At 48.2% G+C, this 23,572-nt stretch overlaps 1 protein-coding gene across 1 annotated transcript; it reads right to left on the bottom strand.

The window, feature by feature from the left end:
- Positions 1–3,208: 3,208 nt before the first annotated feature.
- Positions 3,209–23,566, bottom strand: MTMR9 (myotubularin related protein 9). The gene is made up of 10 exons (XM_008631030.2): positions 23,204–23,566; positions 20,784–20,892; positions 20,332–20,457; positions 15,172–15,345; positions 13,334–13,551; positions 12,248–12,409; positions 10,367–10,508; positions 9,002–9,222; positions 7,429–7,580; positions 3,209–6,979 (listed from the first exon to the last, which is right to left on the bottom strand). The coding sequence occupies exons 1-10, from the start codon at positions 23,539–23,541 to the stop codon at positions 6,816–6,818; spliced, it is 1,806 nt and encodes a 601-aa protein (XP_008629252.2). The 5' UTR covers positions 23,542–23,566; the 3' UTR covers positions 3,209–6,815.
- Positions 23,567–23,572: the final 6 nt, after the last annotated feature.

Here is a 23,572-nt window from a genome sequence, read left to right on the forward strand (position 1 = left end):
GCTCAGGGCAAGGAGCTCTTCCCAGCCTTTCAGGACACCTGGAGACACATCAGGGATGTGCTGTCCCTTTGGTTCCCTGCTCTGCAGGGGACAAGGCTCTGCCCACGGTGTGGGATTGGTGCAGAGCAGCTGCCTTTGGTCCCTCTGACAATCCCAGAGATGTCAGTGCAGGGTTCCTGTAACGTGGCAGTGCCAAGGGTCGAGGTGTGCCTGCTCTCCTCTTCCTCTTTGAGCTCACAGTCTCTCTGGGCACCATGTGCCACGGCCTCTCCATCCTCAGAGCCAAGAATTCCTTTCCAATATCCCATCTATCCCTGCCCTCTGGCAGTGGGAAGAGCCATTTTCTGTGTCCTGTCCCTCTATCCTTTGTCCCAAGTCCCTCTCCAGCTCTCCTGGAGCCCCTTTAAGCACTGGAAGGGGCTCTGAGGCCTTCCTGGATCCTTCTCCTCTCTGAGTGAACACCCCCAGCTCTCCCAGTCTGGTTCCAGCCCAGCTCCAGCCCTCAGAGCAGCTCCGTGGCCTCCTCTGGACTTGCTCCAGCAGCTCCATGTGGGTTTTCATTTTACAAATCCTCCCTGTGACTTAATTTACTCAAAGCATCGATGCCATGTTTAACACCCCAGCTGCTGACTCAGCCTGCAGGGCTCTTCCCTCCTGGCTGTGCCACTTTTCCATACAGTTCTCCAATCCCTGGTGCCACGTGGAATCACAAACAGCTGGACCAGGACAAGTGAGGAGGAAAAAGAGGTGGGGAAGAGCAGAACAGAATTTTAATGCAGGATTGCCACAACCTTCCCCATTGTGAAATGACAGCATTGCCAACTGCTGGCAGCGCAGCCAGGACATTCCATGGGCTTGATATTGCACAAGTGTCCCTTTCAGGATCTCTGGAAGAAAATCTTTTTCCCAGTAAGGCACAGGTTTGTGAGGTTTTTTCATTCCCTGACTGAGGGAAATGTAGAAACCAGAGCCCTGTATTTACCCCACTGTAGTACAAAGTGCTGCTTTGTCACCAAAATAACTGATGGATGTCTGCCCCATCCCTGGAAGTGTTCAAGCTGAACCCCAAGAAATGGATGGGATGAGATGGAGCACAGTACAGACTTGAAGGCAAGCAGTTCTCTGCTCAAAAAAGCCCCAAATAAACTCTGAAACAGCCCTTACTCCTGCCACAAAGTTTTATTTCATACCACCAAGGACTTAAAAGCCAAACCCAGAAAATTCCCTGTAGAAATGCTGCACTTACCTTGCTGGGGCATCCCAACAAATGTTTTCCATGACAGGAAAGAGCAGCAGGAAGCAGATTTCCTTTCTTTCTTGAACCTTTGAATGAGCCACTTGCCAAAAGAGCCTTTTTCCTTCACACAGCGACCACAGGCTACACCTTTCAGCCCTGAAATCGTCCCCTCTGTGGGACCAGTACCAACTGGGATGTGCAAACTGGTCATGTAAATGGTTACAACTAACTGTACGAAACCTCATTTTAGCAACTGCACTGTTTTTAGCGGTGTAACTACATCTGTGCAGTGCCCAGGATGTCTGCCAGGATTTTAAGATCCTGAGGGAGAAGATTTGGAGCTTTAAGAGCAAAACCCTCCATGAGCTGACCTGCAGCATCAGATAAAGCATCCAGAGCCATCAGCAACACCCTCCCAAGAGAGAATCAGAGCTCTGAAAGACAAATGCCAGGGGCTTGTGGTGACATTTGCACAGCAGGGGAGGCTGTGAGCAGCCCAGCACAGCCCAGCATCCCCAGTTACATCCAGTGCAACAGGAATTCCTCCTCATTGTTTCCTCTCTCACTGCTCAGGGCAAAACCAGGCAGCATGGAAAAGACTCCTATGGTGGCACTAAGCAAAAACACTTGGGAGCTCCAAGAGAAAAATCCAACAGACTCAAAAAAAGGTTAAAGAAAAATTTCAACACTTGTTCAGATGGATTTTCCATCCCTGGAAGTGCCCAAGGCCAGGTTGGATGGGCTTGGAGCAGCCTGGGATAGTGGGAGGTGTCCAAACGGGATGAGCTTTAAGGTCCCTTCCAACCCAAACTGTTCTATGATTCTTTAGTTATTTTCTCCCTCCCCTCCAAAAATAAAGTCTAACCCAAATCAGACTGCCTGATCACTGCTGAGAATATTTTAAAACAGACCTACTCTGTTTCAGCTGGGACTTTTTGCACAAATAGTGGCTGAGTATCAATCTTTGTACATCAAAACCTTCAGCACCCATCCCTGTGTTATTATCTCCTGGGCTGCACAGGCTGCAGGGCAGCACAAACAGCCCCAGTCTCCATCTGCTCAAACCCCGAAAGCCACAAAAACTCATCACCTTCCCCAGGAGCTGCAGAGACCACAGTGATGCCACAGGGAAACAGACGGCCCAGGAGTTCCCAGCCTCCTGACTCACCAGCCAGGAGAGATCCAGGAGTTCCCACAGTTCCCAGCCTCCATTTCCCAGGAGCTGTTTGTGGTTTTTGTGTTCCTTCCCCTGGCACCAATTTTAGGGCACCCCCTGCCCTAAAACCAACAGGTAACTGTAACCCCAGTCACTGACGGACTTCAGTCACAGGATGGGTTGGGTTGGAAGGGACCTTGAAGATCATCTCATTCCACCCCCCGCCCTGGGCCACCTCCCACTCTCCCAGGTTGCTCCAAGCCCTATCCAGCCTGGCCTTGGACACTTCCAGGGATCCAGGGGCAGCCACAGCTTCTCTGGGCACCCTGTGCCAGGGCCTCCCCACCCTCACAGGGAAGAATTTATTCTTAGTATCTCATCTAAAGGTCTCCTGGTTTTGTTTAAAACCACTCACTTCCCCTTGTCCTATCAGCATCCACCTTCTTTGCTTCACTCCAAACACCTCCCCTGTGAACACCCCTGCCCTTCTTCCTTTGGGGAGATCAATACAAGGGTAAAAAGATCAATACCAGTATAAAACCTTGGATAATCAAACTGTTAATCCATCATGTGGAGAGCTGCTGTCCAAGGACCAAAACTGTGAGCGCAGAGCTCTGCAAGCCCCTCCCAGCCTCAGGGTCTCACCCTTCTCCTTTTACCCCTTTTCTACCACCACAGGGCCTGTTCAGCTGTAAAATAAAGCACAATTGAGCTGAAAAGAGCTAAAACTTCAATCAAAAGCTTCATCCAAGTCACACCCACCCACATCGCTCCTGTGGGAAGGGAAGGCCACGCTAATAAAGAAGATTCAGCAGTGTAATTAAAGAACTTTTTAGTCTTCAAGGTTTTAATTTAAACAGACACATCTACTATTGGCTCAACATATCTACAGCAAAGTTTACAGCCACTTTGTATCTGTTTTGCTCCCCCAAACGGCTGAACCTTGAGCCATCATCTTCTTTTTCCTCAGCTTTGTTACTTTTTTTTTTTTCTTCTTGTTGCAGTAAATTCCACGCCGCAGCAGCTGGGATTCTGTACACAGACAGCAATTACCTAACACCAGCACACAACTCCCAGCCCTGCCATTTCAAAGTGTACAGGAAAAAAATCAAGACTGACGCAGCAGCCAAGTCCAAAGAGCAGTTCCAGATGTTGGGACAGCAGCGCGCTCGTCACTTGAGCTGGCAGGAGTGAACAGACACACAGCACACGTCACACAGTGCTGCTGTGACAAACACAGGCAGTGCTGGCCGACACCTCACCCCTCACACAACGACAGCACTGCCTGAGGCTTTAGCAAAGCGCACAGGAGACACCAAGAACGCTGTACAGTGCAACTTGAAATTGGATCCTATGCAACAGGGACAAAAGTGCACGTCAAAACCAGCGCCACATTCAAGAGTTAATCAATACAATCAAAATAGTGAAGGTACATATTTCGTATTTCCCTTATGAAAACTGTGCAAGTTAGTTCCTTTTCCCTTCTTTTTTTTTTTTTTTTTTTTTTTTTTTTTTTTTTTTTTTTTGGTAAATGGCAGAGTGTCCTTGTGGATTGCCCCGAAAACTTGGGAGATGGGGCTTTCAATGTCCAGCTTGTACCACAAATTGTGTGCAAAAGAGCAGGAGTGGGGTGGCAGTGAGGGCGTAAGGCAGTGGCACAGGGAGGAGCCAGAGCTGGGCACTGCCACAGCTCAGGAAGAGACAGGGAATCTGCAAAAAGGGTGTCACGGGGCAGGGATCCCCCTCTGAGAGGAGCAAACCCATCAGTGATATTAAATATGTGATTAAATAGGGGAGAGGCAAGCAGCAAAGCAAAGCATGGGAGTGTTCTGCTGTGAGTCTGGAGCCTGGGAAGCACTGGGAATGGGAAAGTCCAGTGGGAACATGGGAGCAGCCTGGCAGGAGAGCTCTGGGACGTGTCCTCTCCCAGGAGAGCCTACACCACCACCCATCCCCACTCCGTCTCCTGCCAGCCCTCCCAGGCCTGTGCCACAGAAGCTGTGCAGGGACAAGGTGCTGCCCAGCCCCGGAATTGTGGAATAAACTGCCACAGGAAGGCTGGGATCCACACTCCCAAGGCACACACAGCGCTTGGGTGCGGATTCAACACAAGTGGAGGCTGAAATTGATGCCAGCTCAGAGGGAATGTGCTGCCTTTTGTTGGCTGGCACAGCTGGTTTCCCAATTTCCTCGGATGCCTGCAGTTTGCAGGAGAGGCTGGAGCAGCCAGGCAATTAGATCCAAAAAAACCCTCTCTGCTTCTCTATTATTTAGCTCAATCTATAATTACTGTGTTAGGGAATTGCATAACCTTTAGGAGTGTTTTATGTGTAGTCTATTACAGGGAAAATAGTGCCTTCTGAATCCTTCCCATCTGGCTGGGGATAATGGATTTCAGATGGAGAAATTCTGAATGGGGTAGGGAAACACCACCCAGGCAGGCGCAGATCCCAAAGACATCGTTTCAACGGGTGAACAATCATTTTAAGGGCTTGTATGAGCAACATACCCAGAGGAATCTCTGGATTTGGAGGAGGGAACAGCCCAGTTGTGCCTCCCCTGTCATGCAGAGCAGATTCCCAGCCACCCTGAGCAGCATTCCCTGTGTCAGACTGGATTTAGGCAACAAGGCTCCAAACCTAAAAAGAAATTGGCATTGCAAGCAGGGGGAAATCACTCTTCTGCCTTAAGCAAGCAATGGTTTAAAAGGGATCTTGTTACTTTTTAAGCCAAAGGACTTCAGGGCTAAGTTTAGCTTAGGCAAGAAGGAAATAACTAAGGAAATAAGGACTGAAGAGGTATTAAGGTAGCACTTGACCACTATCACATAATTTTATATCATTTTCTTGATGATAGAATTTTCTTAGGCTATACTTAGTGGCTTACATGATTTTTGCAGGTTCCTCCCCAGCTACTTGTACAACTGCAGATCCTGCATTTTCACACAAATTGGTGTGAAGTGGCTTTTAAATAAAGGCAGCTTCATTCCATGAACTTGGAAGCTGAACACTTTCCAGAAGGATCACACCACTGACCTACTGTAGCTCTGCTTGTTCCAGCAGAACCAGGCTAAAAGGAAGCTCTTTTCGGGATAATCCCAGCCACATGTGCTGCTGTTAATTCAATTTTTCCCAATCCTGTACAGCTACCCATGGAATCAAGCTAAAAAAAAATGCCTCTGAGTATTTCAGACCTACTCCTACCTGTCTTTTTAAAGGAGGAAAAAAAATCACTAGAGAGAACTCTGATTTTATAAAAAGCAGATTGAAGCCACAGAAACAGAAAGAGAAGCTACAAAATACAAAGTTAAATGGGAAAAAGCTTATCCCTAAAGTCTTTATGCAGTTTTAGCAGCTACAAATCATCTAAACTCTTAATATTTTTTGTAGTGTGATGGCCCCTTCATCTGCAGCAGATCTGTGAGGTCACCTGAACTTCCAGCTGCTGCTTTTGAGGTTTCACAACATGGACATAAGAGCACAAGAGGGAAAAGCACATCAGGTGCAACGAAAGTGTTTTGTTGAGCTGTGAATGAAGTGCTGCTCTTGCACCCTGGCAATGCTGTGAAGCTGGCCAGGTGTCCAAACCCAGCCAGGAGGGTTGGAATTCCCAAGAAGGCAGCTTGGCTCTGGTTTAAAGGACAGCTCCGAGCCCTGTTCTGCAACTGAACACCCCCACCAACTACTAAACCTTTTTGTTTTCCAGGCAGAATAAAAAAAGTTTGTTATTCCTTAGGAGATCCTTGCCCACGAGGGACAATTCCACCTGAAGGTCATGGCTTAAACATTAGCAGCAGAATCCCTACTTCAATTCTGTATTGCACTGAAATGTCTTGCTCTGGTTTGGTATTTAACTTCCTGCCCCCAAGCCAATGCTGAACACAAAACCCCAAGTGTGAGACGTGAAGGCTACTGAGAGTGTTGTGTAGACTGGCAGAACCTGTAATTTGATTTTAACAATTTCTAGTTTTCCTAGGAAATTAAAGAACTAAGCTGCCTTACCTACTGTAGGAGAGAAAAGGTGCTTCCAGACAAAATGCCTTTACCTTATCTATACAGAACTCTCTATTTGAATCCTGTGAGTGTTCAACAAAACCAGAAAAAGTCCAAAATAAATTGGAGACATCCTGTCTCTTGGCCCATCCTGGTCATCCACACAGTTGGAGGTAACGAGTTCCAGCTCCTGCTGACACTGTACCCAATCGTGAGACAGAAAAGCTGCCAAGAGGGGACATTGTGCCCAGCTGTGTCTTCTGTAAACAAAACAAAAACCCCTCCCCAAAAAGCAGGGAGGTTTGTGGAGTGAAGGGCTCAGCAATGGGAGGGTCAGCTGTACCCAAGGGCTCAGCAGAACATGCACTTTCCACGTTTCTTCCTCGACGTAAAGGGGGCTGGAAAGCAAAGGCCTGAGGCAAAGCCCAGCTCAGGGCTCCTCCTGCATCTCCTCACCCGTCTCCAACTCCGCCAGCTGCCGCCTCAGCGCGTTCACCTTGGCCTGCAGCTCCTTGTTGTACTTGATAATGTTGATCCTTTCTTCTTCGGCTTCCTCCAGGAATCTGGAAGGCCTGTTCCACCGCAGGAAGACACCTGGAAGCCCAGAGACACCCAGGTGACAAGGGTTTCTTGAAACAAGGAGGAATTCATGAAGGTTGTTCACATTCCAGCAGCTCTCAAGTAAGAGAGGACTTACAGTGTGCACACAGTTCACACTTCCTTCCCTCTCCCTCCCCCCTAAAGAGCTTCCCCCCTCCTCTCCAAGTTCACCATCCTATTAAACAAGATAATTAAAGGAAAATGAAGGGGGTTCATTCTCTTTTCCTCCTGTACTTATCAGACCACTCCATTTTCAGTCTCCACCCAGCCACGGCAGCCTGCTTGTGTCACTGTCATGAACTCCTCAGCACCCATGGGATGGGGAAAGCTCCTGCAGCAGGGAACTCACTGCACATGGATTCTCCAGAATGGGCAGCAATGAAGTCTGACAAATAATCACAAAAGAGATACTGGCTGCAACAGGGAAAGCAAACCTGGCTCACCTTCCCAGAGCTGCAGGCTCTGTGGGGCCACGGAGGGCCAGATGACAAGGCTGTTGGCCTCATAAAGAGGGTTCTGGAACCTGCTCAGCTCTTCAGGCCTGTTCACCCAGGACCACAGGGACATGGTCTTCTGAGGCAGCTTCAGTTTAGCCCTAAGAAACCCACAGGAACAAGTCAGTTTTATACACTTGGATCTGTAAAGGCTCCTTTTGTCAGAACCACACAGCCACGAGTTTCTCTGTGTGCTACTCCCCCAGATAATTCAGGTTAATGCCTTCACCATCGTAGCACAGGGCGTAAACCTAAAGCAATTTACTCAACCTGGCTGATTACAATTAGTTTTGAATAAAAGATGGGGAAATAACACTTGTAAGCTGGCTGCCTGCTGTCCAGGTGAAGAATCAGTCACCTCCTCACAACGCTTTGAGTGCCAGGTTTGGAAAGGGATCAGGCTCCTGTGTTAAGGTAGAGCTGGAAGTGGGGCAGGGCAGCATCAGGGAAGGATGGCAATGGAACGCTCGAGCACATAAAAGGAGTGTCATTGCTGGAACGGGCACGTCTGACAGGTCCCTCTGGTGGCAGCAAGGAACTGAGCACATGGAGCAAGCACTGCTGTTTTCCTGGGGCAATCCCACCTCCAGCAGTTACAGGGATCCCTGTGCCTTGGATTGCAGCAAGCCTCATTCTGCCTGCACTGGCAAATTGAACTGCCAGCCAGGCAGCAGATTCACCACTCCTGCGAGTGCTTCAGACAGCACAAGATAAACATCAGACTTCAACCCCTGTCTGTGCTCCCAGGCTGATGTGCCCAGATGTGACAGGCAGGTTATTACATGTAACATTCAATACTCCTCCAAATTTCAGCTTATTGGTTTCTGAAGGTAGCAGAGTCTCTGCTAAGCCCAGATTACTTTAAGGACAGAGAGGTTTACAGGAAGCTTTAAATTGCCTTCCTTCTCTGGAGTATCACTTCTGTTTTTCCCTTCCTGTCCAGTGGTCCTCAGTTCAGCAGCAGACCATCAGCCATGGGCTTACTGGAGCCAGGAGTCCTGAGGGCAGAACTGCCAAGCTCAAAACAGGAGTCTTAACCTCCCTGGCAGCTGTGGGAAGCTCCAGTCCTTCACTCTGTTTGCTACAGCCAGCAGCCCCACTCAGGGCTGCCCCTGGGGGTGTCAGGACCACCAGGCTACAGAGTCACGTTCCTCCCTCACAGGCGAGGGACAGAATTCCCAGCTGTGGCCTCTGCCTGCCTCGACCTCCTCCTCCTCCAGGCCTGCATGGACAAGTCTGCTTCCCACAGCTGTGACTCACATCAAACTCCAGCTGGTTATTCTTTTATGGAGGAGTTTCTTTGTGAGAAACTAAATAAACTGGTGATGGGTGGAGATTTTTGGCCAGGCTGGATGGGGTTTGGAGCAATCTGGGATAATGCAAGGTGTCCCTGCCCACAGCAGACAGTTGGAACGAGATGATCTTTAAGGCTTCTTCCAACCCAAATCATTCCTTGATTCCGTGACTTTTAGTCCAAGTCAGCCCAACATTTAAAGGATTCAAGTCAAGCGTCCTCACCAACCTTTCATTTTCATTGTTTCCCAGGAAAGTCCCAAACTGGGAAGCGTAGGCGTGTTCAAACAGCATGATGAGGAACTGCTCGTTGAACTCGAAGGAGCAGGGGAACTGCCGATGGATCTGCCACACACATTCCAGAAAGAGCAGGAACACCGGGGCCTCCCACTTCTGTTTGCTGTTGGAATAGGCTGACTGGGCACAGCGCTGCTGGAAAGGGTGGCCAGCCTGGTGGGAATCAGGGAGAGCAACACACACAGAGGAATGGGATGTGAGGACGCATGGAAAAAAACACTTCAGTGTGAGTTCTGTCCATGCAGCTGCTCAGGCAGCCAGAACAAGCTGTTAGAAACCATTATCCCTCTGCTGGCACTGCTGGGGCACCTCAATTCTGGGATTCAGTTTTGGGCCCCTCCTAAAAGAAGAAGGACACTGAGGGGCTGGAGCATGTCCAGAGAAAGGAAGGAAGCTGGGGAAGGGGCTGGAGTCCCAGGAGGGGCTGAGGGAGCTGGGAAAGGGGCTCAGTCTGGAGAAAAGGAGGCTCAGGGGGGATCTTCTGGCTCTCCCTGACAGGAGGGGGCATCCAGGGGCAGGGCGGGCTCTGCTCCCAGGGAACAGGGACAGGATGAGAGGAAATGGCCTCAAGTTGCACCAGTGGGGGTTTAAATTGGATGTTAGAAAGAATTTCTTCATAGAAAGGGCTGCCCAGCCCTGGCACAGCTGCAGTGGTGGAGTCCCCATCCCTGGAGGGATTTAAAAGCCACGTGGATGTGGCACTTGGGGACATGGGTCGGTGGTAGCCTTGGCAGTGCTGTTGGACTTGACAGCCTGGAAGGTATTTTCCAGCTGAAATGGTTCTGTGACTCTGTGACCATTTTCCCTGCCTTTCTCAGGCTGTGTTTGATCAGAGAATGTGAGCAGGAACAAGCTGGGGTGGGTGCACTGGAGGACCAGACTGCAAAGGTACAAACAGCACAACTCAGGTTTTGTGGTTTAGACTGAACAGTTTTATCTAATGAGATGGAAAAGACAAAACCTGGTCTAGTGGAAGGTGTCCCAGCCCATGGCAGGGGGTTGGAACAAGAGGAGCTTTAAGGTCCCTTCCAACCCAAACCATTCTTGATAATAGATGTTCCCCCTGAGCCCACAAAACAGGCAGTGCCCCAAAATCAAAAAACCTGCCATGAGAGGCAGAGGCCCCAGGAGCACCAGAAGGACAAATGACTCAGGTAATGATGCTGCTCTTTAGGACAAAGGACACTCACACTCAGCAGGGCTGCAACAAGGCCCAACCTGTTGGCTGCCCCTCAGGCTATTTCCCAACCCCAGTGTCTCTGGAACAAGCTGTTGTTCTGTCCAGGGTATTTCTTACCTGCAGCCACTCCCTCACTACAAGAGCCTCGAAGCCACGGATGGTCCTGCACCTTGGATCCAGGATGATCTGTGCCAGGGAAGTGACCTGGAGCGTGGAATCAGTTCCTTCGCTGCCATGGACTAGCACTGAAGCACCTTCCCTGGGAAACAAAAAGGTGGGAAGGGATAAGAGTGTGAATGAGCAGAACCCATCCCAGTGGATGCCATTACATCCCATGGACACCAGTGTTGACAGTGGTGAGGTTTTGCTGGCTCTTTACCACCACTGCAGCCCCATCCCACATGGATCCCACATGGATCTCACCTGGATACTCCCCAACAGTAACTTGAGCTCTGCATCACTTAAGGCTCAGTTGCTGAGCAAGCTGGAAATCCAGACCCTTTCCCACACTGACAGAAGGTGCACGGTGAGATCTCCTTTGTGGGTCTCACTCTTTGGGATTGGCACCCTTTGAGTTACAGCTTGGAAGTGCAACTCATCCCATTCCACCCCCTGCCGTGGGCAGGGACACCTTCCACTAGCCCAGGTTGCTCCAAGCCCTGTCCAGCCTGGCCTTGGACACTTCCAGGAGCCCGGGGCCAGCCACAGCTTCTCTGGGCAACCTGTGCCAGGGCCTCCCCACTGTTATAATACAGAGTTTCTCCCTAATCTTTAATCAAAACCTTCCCTCCCTACACTAATTTTCTAACACTATTTTCCCCTTTCATCTTTCAGGCCCTTAAGATGATGAAAGATCTGTCCCAGCCATTCCCTCCCCATGGAAAATACAACAGAACTCTCCTTGCCAGCCCAGCTCTGACCTCCAGGCTCAGAGTGAGGCAGGTCAGGCACCTGGCACTGCCCTGCCATGGCTCCAGGTAAACAGAAAAAGCAAAGCTGAGGTTAAAAATGATGAAATCAGCCAGTGTCCCAACAAGCCAGAAGGATTTCATCACTGATCTTTCCCATTACACGCTTGCAGGAAAGAATTCCAGATAAAACTATTGATCCAGAGCAATCCTTTCCTGGCACAGGCAGTAATGAAAGCAGCACTGTCAGAGCTTTCAAAAAGCACAGAGCTCCCATTTTAATGCAGCACTGCTGTTTCACCACTGAGACTGCATTTCAGCTGCTCGTGTGCCTGCAGAACATATTCCCCAGCTCCTATAAAAAGGCAGGTTTTCCCTGAATTTTGGGATGGGCTTTTCCCACCCAGAGCCACAGATAAAACCCATGTAGATTGCTGCATCTGGCCTTACAAACCCTGGCACCTGACAGCAAGCACTGCCTCTGCAGCCTGAGGTCTGAACACGAGTCAGCTGAGTCAGCAGCATTTGTGAAAGAGATGTCAGGTTAAAAGAGGTCACAAGCACTTAGAAGGGATGAGCAGGATTGCTTGGAAAGGGATGTGGGGATAAAAATACAAGAGGGTAAAAGCACTGGACCAGTTTCTGGGGAAAACAAGGAGATGACATTGTTTTAACCTCTGGAAGTGAGGTGTGGTATTGGAAATTTGCAGCTGAAAAGAAAAAAAAAAAAAAAAAAGACTTCTTAAAGAAAGAAAACAACAACTCTGTGTCCCCTTTTCCAGGCCATCAAACACCATTTCAGATGGGCCCATTTTAACCCAAACCTTCAATAAAACTCTCTAAATTAGCTTGGCTGCAACAGACACAGAAATATACCTTAACCACACGATCCAAAACCTTTCCTTAGTTGAGGTTTCCTCCCTCTTCCTGATTTATTGGAGGAACATTCCTTCACCATGAGGAAACAGACTCTTCCATGGGTACAAGTGAACCAGATCACGGCAGGCAGTTATTGATGCTGCCAGAGGTATTTAATGAGCAATCTGTAACCAGTGAATGAGCAACCCAAGACTTTCTGCAGGAGATTTACCTGTCAATGCACTGAGCAGCCAGACAAGCTGCAGTCAGCAGCTCCTTGATGTGAGTGAGCCAGTTGGAAGCTTCCAGTTTACTGAGCCAGCGGTCCATGTTGTGTGACTGGTCATTGCAAGCTTCCACCAGCTTGATGAAGCTCTCCTGCAGGATATTAAACCTTTGGGGAAAGGAAAATATTGTTGAAAGCACAAGGAGTAGCATAGGAACGAGGACATGGATTATTTAGGGTTTGTATATTGTGTTTATTCATTCTCCTCTCTCTGATGCTGTAAATAATCAGCAACAAATTTAAGTTCACATAAAATCTTTAGAAGCCAAACTAAACACTTCAAGTATTTGCCAGGAAATTCCTTATTGAACTCCTCAAGAGCTGGCCCACAGCTCCAGTAATATTACTGCATGTCTGTGCAGAAGGATTCCCCAAAATTAAGGCTTAAGGGAAGTTGAACAAGGCAAGACTTTTAGTCTGTTTGATTCAGTAACTTGTCTGCAAATGACTGAAGCATATTAGATGTCCAGTGAAAAGTACTGGACCACAGAATCATGGAATGATTTGGGTTGGAAAGGACTTTAAAGCTCATCCCGTTCCACCCCCTGCCATGGGCAGGGACACCTTCCACTATCCCAGGTTGCTCCAAGCCCTGTCCAACCTGGCCTTGAGCACTTCCAGGGATGAGGCAGCCACAGCTTCTCTGGCCAAATCCTCTGGACAAGAGGAGTGTGACAGCCACAGAATAAATCCTCCCCTGCAGAAGTTTTCTGGCAAGGTACCTGCTCCTTCCTGTGCAAAGGGGAACACAGGAAGGCTGGAGTGTGGCTAAAGATGGTCAGGAAAAGGAACAGCACGGGGATGATGCCTGATGGCTGACACCTGCAGCAGGTTGCCCAGAACAAGGAACCAAACCAAAAATCCCCTTATCATCCACATACCCTGGTTTTGCCATAGAAGGAACACAACCCTGTTGCCAGGAAGCAGAATACACAACTCTTCTTAAAAGAGAAAGGACTTTGTGGAGGTATCACTGCTCTGCCAGTGCGACCTGACACAGCCCAGCTCAGGGGAGAGCCTGATTTCACCCACCTCTCAATATATTTGTGAATTCTCCTCCACTGGGGGTAGTGGACTTCTTGTTCAAAGCCCCCTCCCTTGGCCCTGGCCTGCTGGGCAACATTCAAAGGCCGGGTGTCGATGACGAAGCCGCGCCTGCCCGAGCGGAGCGTGGCATTAATCAGCTTCTCGTCCTCCTTGCAGCGCCGCCCGTTGGTGCCCGTCAGGGGCTGGCTGCTCCTCAGCATCGCCTGGGGAGACACAAAACCATCAGTGAGGCACTGGAAGTGGAGAGAATTCTGACTGAAAGGCACCATGCACTTGAGCATCAAGCCTTGCCCTGAATACTTCGGTTGCTTTAAGTTCGATCTCTCGCAAGGACTGAAGGTATTTAAAAATGAACCAGAAATCCTTGAATCCAGCAATCATTTGGCTGGGCAAGTTTTAAATTCCAGGCATCATCTTAGAGGCTGTATCCCTTCAGTTATGCCTCAACTACCATCTCTGTGAACTACCGAGCTGCCTTCCTGCTGAAAAAAAATAAACCCTGGAAGTGTTATAAATCCCTGGAAGTGTTCAAGGCCTGGTTTGATGGGGCCATGAACAGCCTGATCCAGTAAGAGGCATCCTTGCCCACTGCAGGGAATTGGAACTAGATGGCCTCTAAGGATACTTCCAACCAAAACCATCCAGTGATTCTATGAAAACAACTCTTTCAGGAATGTAATTTTCAAAGTCCCTTCCCAACTCTGTTCTTAAAACGCTTGAATTGTTCGTGAGTTAAAGGTGACATTTTTAACCCATGGATGGATTAATAAACCTCAAGTCCACAGACTGATGAGCTGAGATTTCTCTTTAGTAAATGCCTTTCAATTCAGAAGCACCCCAGCAGCTCAAATCGTAACTAAAATGTGAGGGTAGCCAGTCAGCAACCCCAGCTACAGCTGAGAACTCAGAGGCAGGAGGGCAATGAGAGTGACAGCTTTACTGTCACAACTCCAACACTCCGAGCCAAATACTGTTGTACTCCTCACACCTGAAACATGCACAGTTTGGAGAGATAATCGAGGAAAAATCTTCCTTTGATGGTTTTCTGTTGAGCTGAGAAAAAGCAAAAAGCACAACCGATACGGAGTAGGTGGTTGGCTGCTTCTAAAGCAAAGCAAAGAAAACCCCAAGGTACTTCTGAGTCAGACTACACAGTTCAAATTCAAGGCTTACGAATCTTGGTCACAGGAGAAGGCATTAAAGCATTTGAGGAGACTGTATCAAGTTTAAAAGCTGCAGGTTGGCCATCCCAGCACCCTCAGAACTGGTTACATCGGCAAGAGACACAATTACCCAACAGTCTCATACAGTGCATTTCTTAATTACAACGTATCAGTCACTCCATTAGATTCTGGCTTGTCAGGAAGTCTGTGCAAGACCAAGACTTTGTTACTCCTGAACCGAGTTACCCTGCCAGGCTCAGAGAACAGATTGCCCTGCTCCTCCCTGCACAGTCACACAGCAGAAGCAGCGCTGGCTCTGCTGTCACCACGGCTGTGACGAGGACCCACCACTCACAGACAGGACAATGTGGCTCCTGCCATCCTTTCCATGAAAACTCTTGGCAGGCACAGCCAGTCAGGGTGCCAGCAGTGGCTTTACAGGCCCCATCTTGCTCTTAGCGCTGTAAGCAAGCTCCTGCCATGACATTCCCAAACAAGCAGATTAAGGGCTATTTCTAGGATGGAGATTACTCACTCCATCACCCAGACCCAGCTTCACTGAGGAAGTTGGAAAATAAACCAGGAGCTCTGTTAATTCCAGAGCATAAAACAGATTCCCACACCTCCTTCAGGCACAACCACCCCTCAAGCCCAGCTCACCATCCCATTTTTCTTGTGGTAGTAGCTTAGCACTGGGAAGCGGCCGCCATGGCGGAACAGGGCAACTTTGCGGAGCGCTTCGTCATCGATGCATTTGGGGACAATGACAACTGGAGGGTAGGAGGGACACACAGAGAATTCCTTGTTGACACAGCTCAGACGCCATTCATTGGTCTGAAAAACACCAGAACACAGCTTTGTGTCAGAAAACTTGTTGTATGGGAGAGGTAACAGGGAAGAAAGACTTCCATGCACAGGATAAAGCACACACGGAGTCACATTTGTGATCTGTTCCATTTGCACCACAAATTGTCCTTTAAGCATCCATTTACAGGGCTGTTGACCCATTAAGTTTTCCAGCACATCCCTTGGTGCTCCCTGCAATCATCTCCTTGCAGCAGCTCCCAGAAGCTCATTCCTCAGAGTGCAGATAAAGCTTGTAAGCAATGGAACAATGATCAGGTGCCTCTGGGTCTTGAACAACAGTTCCCCCTCTGGTTTATCCACATCCTCTAACTGCACAAAATAAGCCCACGTGGGCAGAAATGGGTGATTGTGGCTTTAAATTATTTCACAGGCACAGCAGACAGCAAGGGGAAACCCCACAGAGAAATGTATTCTCACAACAAGTTCGTTTAGGTACAGGGAATATGGGCCCAACCTTCCACCTGTACTGAAAGAAGAGTTCGCAAGACAAAGATGGCCCAGAAAGGCAAGAATTTCCACCAACTCCAGATGCTGAAGCTGCTTTGAGGTTAAAATTTCAATTTAAACATCTCCAGCTTGGTTCTTTTCTGTGGGCTCAGCTGCAGCTCTTGCTCCAAAAGCACCTTCTGGAAGCAGCCCAGCAGCCAAGCACCGAGGGCTCATCATGAGCTCCTGCTACGTAACTTCTCCAGCTTCCAACAGCCAAAGCCTTGGGAAAGAAGGGCTGAATGTGACACCTCACAGGCACTTGGCATGAGAATTCCAGCTACCTGATACCCAGGGTCACACACAAGCCTTGGCTCCAGCTCAGGGAAAAAGGTCAACGTGGAGATTCTGCAGCAGGGAGAGACCCCAGAGAGATCCATCAAACCTCTGCTCATCTGAGTTCAAACAAAGTTTGAGGCAGACAAAAAGGCAGAGGGATAAGGCAGCTAGGACAAAGTGAGAGAAGAGCACAGCAGCCAAACTAGGCCGTGACAAAACACATAAAACCTACATCAGCTCAAGTCTGTTGGTTGAATTTGCATGAATTGCACATCTCTGATCAGAATTCCTTTCTTCCAGATCCTTACTATATCTTGCCACACTCCTGATTGCTACCTGCTTATATAAACCCACATGACTGGCTCACTGGTCCAGTGGAAAACTGGGATCAATTCAGGAATGTTTTCTGGCAATGAAGCCTTTCCATCTGCTGAACAAGGTGATCTGACTCACAACACTGTTTCATCAGCAGCAGCTCCAAGGCATGGGATGTGTGGCCTAGGAGACAGGAAAACTGTCCTTTTTGGTGGCAGCCTAAGAAAGATGCTGGGAAAAAAATAAATACCAGCATCAATAGCAGCAATTGCTGCCTTTGTGCATGAACCCAGCTGGACAGTTTTGCACCATCCCTGCCACAACCTTATTTCATTATTCATTAGCCTCCAAACAGCTCCTCTGAACAGCTCCATTTTATAAAAAGCAGAGCTTGTCCCAGATGCCAAGTCAAATTGCCTCTGGCCATCGTGTTATGAGCAGAGATGAAAGGTTCTGGGTCACAAAAGGGATGTGGCTGGTCACAGCTCCAGCTTTTAATGCACCAACAATGGGATTTTAATAGGACTTTTGGGGTGTCTATGTTAATTTACATAGGATGTTGTGCAATTTGATTACCATGAAAAAATATGCATGGATCTGGAATACCAAACTGATAAAAGCCTCACTGCCACACGATGGGAGAAGGCAAAACCAGAACTCTGTGGAATGTTTGAGACTGGCTGTCACAGGCACCACGGGTATGGAAAGGAATGGAAGAGCAGCACCTGATTCATCTCCCACTGTGGTAATTTAACCCTGCCCACAATCTGCTCTCCTCCCCGTTTACACCAGAGACAGATGATCCCATTATGTCATCCCGGTGTCATTTCCATGGGAAGGAGGAGGAGCCTGGCAGCACTTGGCACCATTTGTCTTCCCTCCAACAGCTCCTGCTGCAGAGATCCCGTTAACCTCTGCAGTGAGAGCTCCAGACTGCCCCAATCAACTCTCTTTAGCTTAGGCCTGGCTGGAATTTGGAAGCAAAAAGGGCCACAGGTAATTGGAAGAGGGAGGCAGCAGCAGAGGAAGCAGAAGGACTGCAGGGAAAGGGATGAAGGGGGACCTCACCTTCAGCTATCACCAGGTAATTGTGCTGTGTGAAACTCAGGGAGTGCAAAGTGAACCTTGAATCCTCCCAGCAAGACACCTGAGCTTCTAGGAATCAAAAAAAGCTAAGGATAGAAGCAGCAAAAGGATGAGGGCTGAGCAAAAAGGGAGAAAACTCCAAAGAACAAAGAAAGGAGTGATTCTTAAACCCAGGACAGGATCAACTCTTAGATTTCTACTTTTCTTGTCCTGATACTAGTTTATGGAGAGATTGATTCCCAAATGCCCAAGCTATCCTTCCTCCTAAAACTTGTAATTGCCAGGAGATTGTTTGTTGTTTTCCACAAAACATTGGGACACAAGTCAAGCTCTGCCAACAGGCCTCAAAAAAAAGTCAAGAACCCAGCGTGGACCTTGGGAGATCCTGCAAAGCAGCAATGCCAGAGGCCATTCCCAAGGAACAAGACCTGCTGGGATCAGATTGGGCATGGACAGCAACAGAACAGATGTAAAAGTTGATGCTTGTCTGGAAAGAGCAAAATATGGTTCACAAGTACCACTGTAACCTGAGCCCAAACACAGAAAGTTCTGCTTTTTAAAAGAAGCTCCAATACAAAGATGAAGCACAACTGAATTGTTCAGAACCCTGAGATCTTTCCTGCTAAAAAGGGGAAGAAAACAGAGAAAAAGGGGGAGGGGGAAGGAAAGAAAAGAGAGAAAAAGACAGGGAGAGAAAAAGGGGGGAAAGAAAAAAGGCGGGGGAAAGAAAACAAGAGAAAAAGGGGGGAAAGAAAAAAGGCGGGGGAAAGAAAATGAGAAAAAGGGGGGAAAGAAAAAAGGCAGGGGAAAGAAAACAAGAGAAAAAGGGGGGAAAGAAAACATGAAAGAAAAAGGAATAAAGGGGGAAAGAAAAGGAGAATGAAGTAAGTGATTTTCTTGGCAACAAAATACCTTTTTGTTAATTACACTGCCAGTGTACAAACTTCTCATGGCCTCTCCACTTCATTTTAGGATAATGAATTTCCAGAGTTAGTTTGCAGTGTCCTGCAGTTGTGGAATTTGGCAGAAGAGAAACCCCTTGGCTCTCCTCTGACTGCTCAGAGAAAATACGAACCCCCTGCACATACTCTGAATTCCACTCAGCCCCTCACTGTGCAGTGAAGAATACAAATTACATATTATATCATCTAAATATTTAATGTACTGACGAACTTTTAAAAATAAATATTAACTTTTACACTTCACTTTGCCATTAGAGAGTGTGTCCATGTCTGAAAACAACTCTCCTGTAGCAGATAAATGTGGACTTAACACAGTACTAGAGCTGTAGGGTGGGTGAAGTCCAGTTTTTGACTTGTTACCCTGTTGGGGAGGGTACAGATCCAGATGGATGATTTAGCAGAGGCAGGAACCTTTGGAATTCTACTCATTTGACTTCTGGGAGAAAGATTTAAATCAGCCATTTCCTTGTTCCAGCCTGTCACACAAGGCAGTGTCATTACAGAACAAGACTTATTTGGTCAACAAGACATTCATCTGTTGTTCAGCAGATGTAAATCATTGGAAGGTGGCTTTTGACACCATTTTGTTCAAAATGTGAGGTTTTGGGTGAAAAGCCAAGAATAACTCAACAGCTGCCAGATGTGGAGATTTTAAAGGAATGAATGATTGCCCTGGGAACGTGGTGCTAAAAGGCAATGAGGTTTTTAAATGTAATTCTTACAAAGGAGAGTATGTTCAGAAAGGCAAGAGATTGACAAATGCAGTCTTAAATCCCTGAAAAATAAGGAAGAAAGCAGCACATCAATGGATCCATGTGCTGGATATGATAACAGACAGTTGGTCTGTCTCTGGAAGACAGAGGAAGATAAGACACATGAGAGTGCTTTAATCATGAGACAGAAATAGCAAGGCCTCTGAACCCCTTTAATTTTCTGGTGATTTCATCAACTGAATTTGGTCAAGCTGATCACATTATTCAGTTATTGCTCATAGCCAGGAAGTGATACAGGCTGCAGACAAGCTGGGCTGCAGATAAAAGCAAATTAAAACAAAAAAAAAATCAATGTTCTTGGATGCTGCACTAATGGCTGTGGGCTCAGAAACCTGAGCTGATGGAGCAAGAGCACAGAGTGGATGTGAAACAAAGGCCTGGAACACAGAGATGCAAATCTAAGGAATTATTAAACCAGGTTCCTGCACCCAAGACAGTTCCCACTCTACCAAATCCAGCCATCCTAAAAGGAAATTTGAAGAAGAGACACAACAGGCAATGCCACAAGAATTGCTGCCCTTCAGGTACCAAAACAATATCAATGTACTCAAGAGCACCTGGAGAAAGAGGACTGGAAGTTTCCTGCTTTTTGAACCTCCTCAATATTTCCCCAGCATCAACTAAAGGAAAAAGTGCTTCAAACTGGGCATCTTCATTGTCATCCTCCTAAAGAGCAATTTTTTAAAACCAATGTCATTTCAAAGAAGGGTTTGACAAAGATTCATCTCACTCCACTCCAGATCAAAGTTAAGTACAACAAAGCCAGGCCAAAGGATTTCAATTTGTTCTTCCAATTAGAGAACCATCCCCAAAGGCCAAAAACATTTCCTACCTTTGTGATTTCCTGAGAAAGGCCTCAAACCCCCACTAGTACAAGGTGAAACAGCAAACAAAGGTCTGATGTTACAGAGGGAATATTTCAACAAGGCTCACTTCTCACCCAGGCACCAGATGGATTTTTAACCATCCAGGATTTCCAGTCCAGCCACTGCTGGGTGAAAGAGTTCACAGAATATCTGAGTGCCTGGGCAAATCCCTCAAATCCCACTCACCATTGAACTGAGGAGCTCAAACTCTTGTTCCAGCAGAAAAGAGGACCATCCATCTTCCAGGACCTCAAACATGGGCCGGTAGAAGAACGGATACATGAGGGTGACTGAATCCAGGGTGGAAAGCGCCTGTGTGGGCAAGAGAAATCATGGAATCACAGGTGGGAGTTGGAAGGGACCTTAAAGCTCATCCCATTCCACCCCCTGCCATGGGCAGGGACACCTTCCACTATCCCAAGGTGCTCCAAGCCCTGTCCAACCTGGCCTTGGACACTTCCAGGGATGGGGAGTCCAAAACCTCTGGGAAATACCCCACAACCCCCTGTGAAATATTCCAGATTCTCCTTTGCCTTCCAAAACATGAATGAAAACCTTCCTAACTGGAAAAAAAAAAGCTGTTAAGGCTGAGGTGAGCTCAAGACCTGCAGGTTTTCTGACTGATGGTAACTCCTCACCTCGATGGAGCTGGCGATGTTCAGACACTCCTCCATCCCTGGGATGTCCAGCTGGATAATCCTCAGATCTTTGCATTTTATGATGATGGTGCCCAAGGAGCCCACGAACCTACAGCAAGACAGGAAGTGAGTCCCATAAAAACAGGATCCTCTAAGGCAAGAGAAGTGCCACAGCTCTTTCTACAAGGCAAAATCCCATTAGTGGCAGTTTGCCTGCAGCAGCACCTTACAAGAAAATAAAGAAACGAACCTGTTAAATCATAAATCACATTATTAAAACTCATTATTTGCCATTTGCAAGTTTGGTTTTATGTCCGTTTATTCCATCCTTTGGCTGTGGCAGGGAGTGGAGGTATTACATGACAAATATTACACCAGTGGGAGGGTGGGCAGGCCCTGGCACAGGGTGCCCAGAGAAGCTTTGGCTGCTCCAGCCCTGGAAGTACTCAAGGCCAGGTTGGACGGGGCTTGGAGCACTCTGGGATAGTGGAAGGTGTCCCTACTCATGGAATGAGATGAGCTTTAAGGTCCCTTCCAACCCAAACCCTTCTGGGATTTATGATTTAACAGGAAAGTTTGGTGTCTGACACCTGCAGTGCCACGATTTGCTCTGGAGACCTCAGGGCAGTGAAGGTCTTATCCCCCAGAAAAGTCTCTGTTCACAAAGCAGCTCAGAGCCCTCATCAGCCATATTTCAGTCACTTAAAGAGCTACAAAAGTTCAAGGAGCAGAGTTTGATCCTCTGATACTTAGGGAAAACACCACTTTGTATAAAAAACCTTCATAGAATTAAATGGGACAAGAGATTTTCTGCACCTGGCACAACGTTGTGCACTAAGAACCTGAAGCAGCACCAAACTGGATCTTCCTAAAATCTACATTGATTTGGGGGTCTTGTTATTCTCTCCAGCATGGAGAAATTCCTGTTATCCCTTTACATGCCAAGTTTCACTGCAGTTACACTCACACAAAACAACTTTCAGGGTCTGCTCTGGCAAATAAGGGCTGAGAGTATCTGCACACAGAGTAAAGCTGTTGTAAAGCACATCCTGAGCCAGCAGTGCACTACTCCCTCCTCAGAGCTCCATGTTCCTTGATTATTTGGGATTAACTTACACCAGAACTGCTGCTAAACTCATTAAAAAAAATTTAAAACAGAAAGAAAGGCTTGTAAATATTAATTTTCAAAATGGGGTTATGGCTGGTTTAGTACAAGGAGTAACAGGGGTGAGGCCAAACCACTCTGAGGACTGAGCATGGGAAGAAATTCCCTGGAGTTTCCACCCCTCGGCTCCTTTCCTCTCTCAGAAACACTCAGGGAAATCAGGAACAAACTTAATCAGCACCCAGCAACTCCCCCATTCCAGACTCTATTTTTTTTAATTTCTGCTGCCTGAATGTTCCAGTCTTGCTGGCAGAAAGGGATTCTGTTCTACCAGATTTCCTTAGCAGGCATTAAAAACAGAGGAAGGATTTTGTAATTAATACAAAAATGAAGTATTACCATCAAGCTGAAAAAAGGACCAAGGGGAGGGAGCAGAAGACAATGACCAGGTGAGGTGGGGCAGACCTTGATGAGGGACAATGGTACAGGTAAGGCACAAATGAGGGGGAAAAGGATAAATCTCTGAAGTCTCTGTAATAAAAAGAGGATGGGCAAGAAAAAATATGGAGCTCTGCAGCTAGGACTCAGCTTTACCACAAAAAGCACATTGTTACAGGGTTATTGATCCCATAAGCAGCTGCAGAAGGGAGGGACGATGCTGTCAAGCAGCAGGAGACTGATTTGGAGCTGAGCAAGTCCAGAGACCACTTGTGCCAGCAGTTTTGGTCGGTGACACAAAGCAAACCCCTGCAGCAGTGCTCTGATTTCCATCTCTCTGCACAGCAGGCAGCTGCACCGTTTATAAAGGGCTGCAGGGGCAGATGAACCCACTGAACAACGAACACAGAGCAAAAGGGGTGAAAAGGCTCTGACTCTGTGGCAAAAATTCAACCTTTCAGATGCAACATCAAACATGAACATCCAAACAAAAGCAGAACCCTGCCCTGGGCGCTGAGAGAATCACTGAGGTTGGAAAAGGATCACTGAGTCCGAGCTGTGCCCGACCCCACCTTGTCCCCAGCCCAGAGCTCTGAGTGCCACCTCCAGTCCTTCCCTGGACACCTCCAGGGGTAGGCACTCCAAACCTCCCTGGCATTCCGATGCTTCATCGCCCTTTCTGTGCAGAAATTCCTCCTGATGCCCAACCCGAGCCTCCCGTGGCACAGCTTAAGGCAACGTCCATGCCCAGAGCATCCTTCCTGCTCCCCACGCCTGGATTTGGGACAGCTGAGGTGCCAGCCAGCCTTTCCAACTGCTTCCCAACCCCGAGGCAAGGCATTAGGGATGGGCAGGCAGGGAGAAAGGGGAGCATCACCTTTTCTCGATAGAGTCGATGTTGGAGTGCAGCAGCCACAGCTCCTCGGCGTTGTCGTGCCGCCGGGACGAGAAGATGAGGTGGTGGCCGGTCAGACACAGCGTCCCCTCCACGGCCGGGTGGAACGGGCGGTGCAGCGCCACGTTATCGGCTCGGGGGGTCTTGATCAGCTCGGCGAACTCCATGCTGGAGGGGAAGGCGGGGGAAACCCACTGGGAAAAATTTCTCTGGGAAAAACTCACTGGGAAAAACGGGGGGGAGCCTCGGGAACAGCGGCAGGGCCGGGGTGGGAAAGCCGGGGAGGGTCTGTGCGGTCCCACCCGGGCAGGCGGGGACATAACCTGGGGGTGGCGGCGGCTCTCTGGGCAC

The sequence above is a fragment of the Corvus brachyrhynchos genome, unplaced genomic scaffold (assembly GCF_000691975.1).
Source record: "Corvus brachyrhynchos isolate BGI_N302 unplaced genomic scaffold, ASM69197v1 scaffold203, whole genome shotgun sequence".
NCBI classification, from domain to species: domain Eukaryota; kingdom Metazoa; phylum Chordata; class Aves; order Passeriformes; family Corvidae; genus Corvus; species Corvus brachyrhynchos.

What these genes read in the sequence shown, in the direction of transcription:
- MTMR9 (XM_008631030.2), bottom strand. Translation starts at nt 23,541, where the DNA reads ATGTCCCCGCCTGCCCGGGTGGGACCGCACAGACCCTCCCCGGCTTTC. An exon ending in ATTCACAAATATATTGAGAG is followed by an intron (nt 12,410 to 13,333) that starts GTGGGTGAAATC and finishes CTTTCCCCAAAG; the next exon opens with GTTTAATATCCTGCAGGAGA. An exon ending in TAGTGAGGGAGTGGCTGCAG is followed by an intron (nt 9,223 to 10,366) that starts GTAAGAAATACC and finishes GATTCCCACCAG; the next exon opens with GCTGGCCACCCTTTCCAGCA.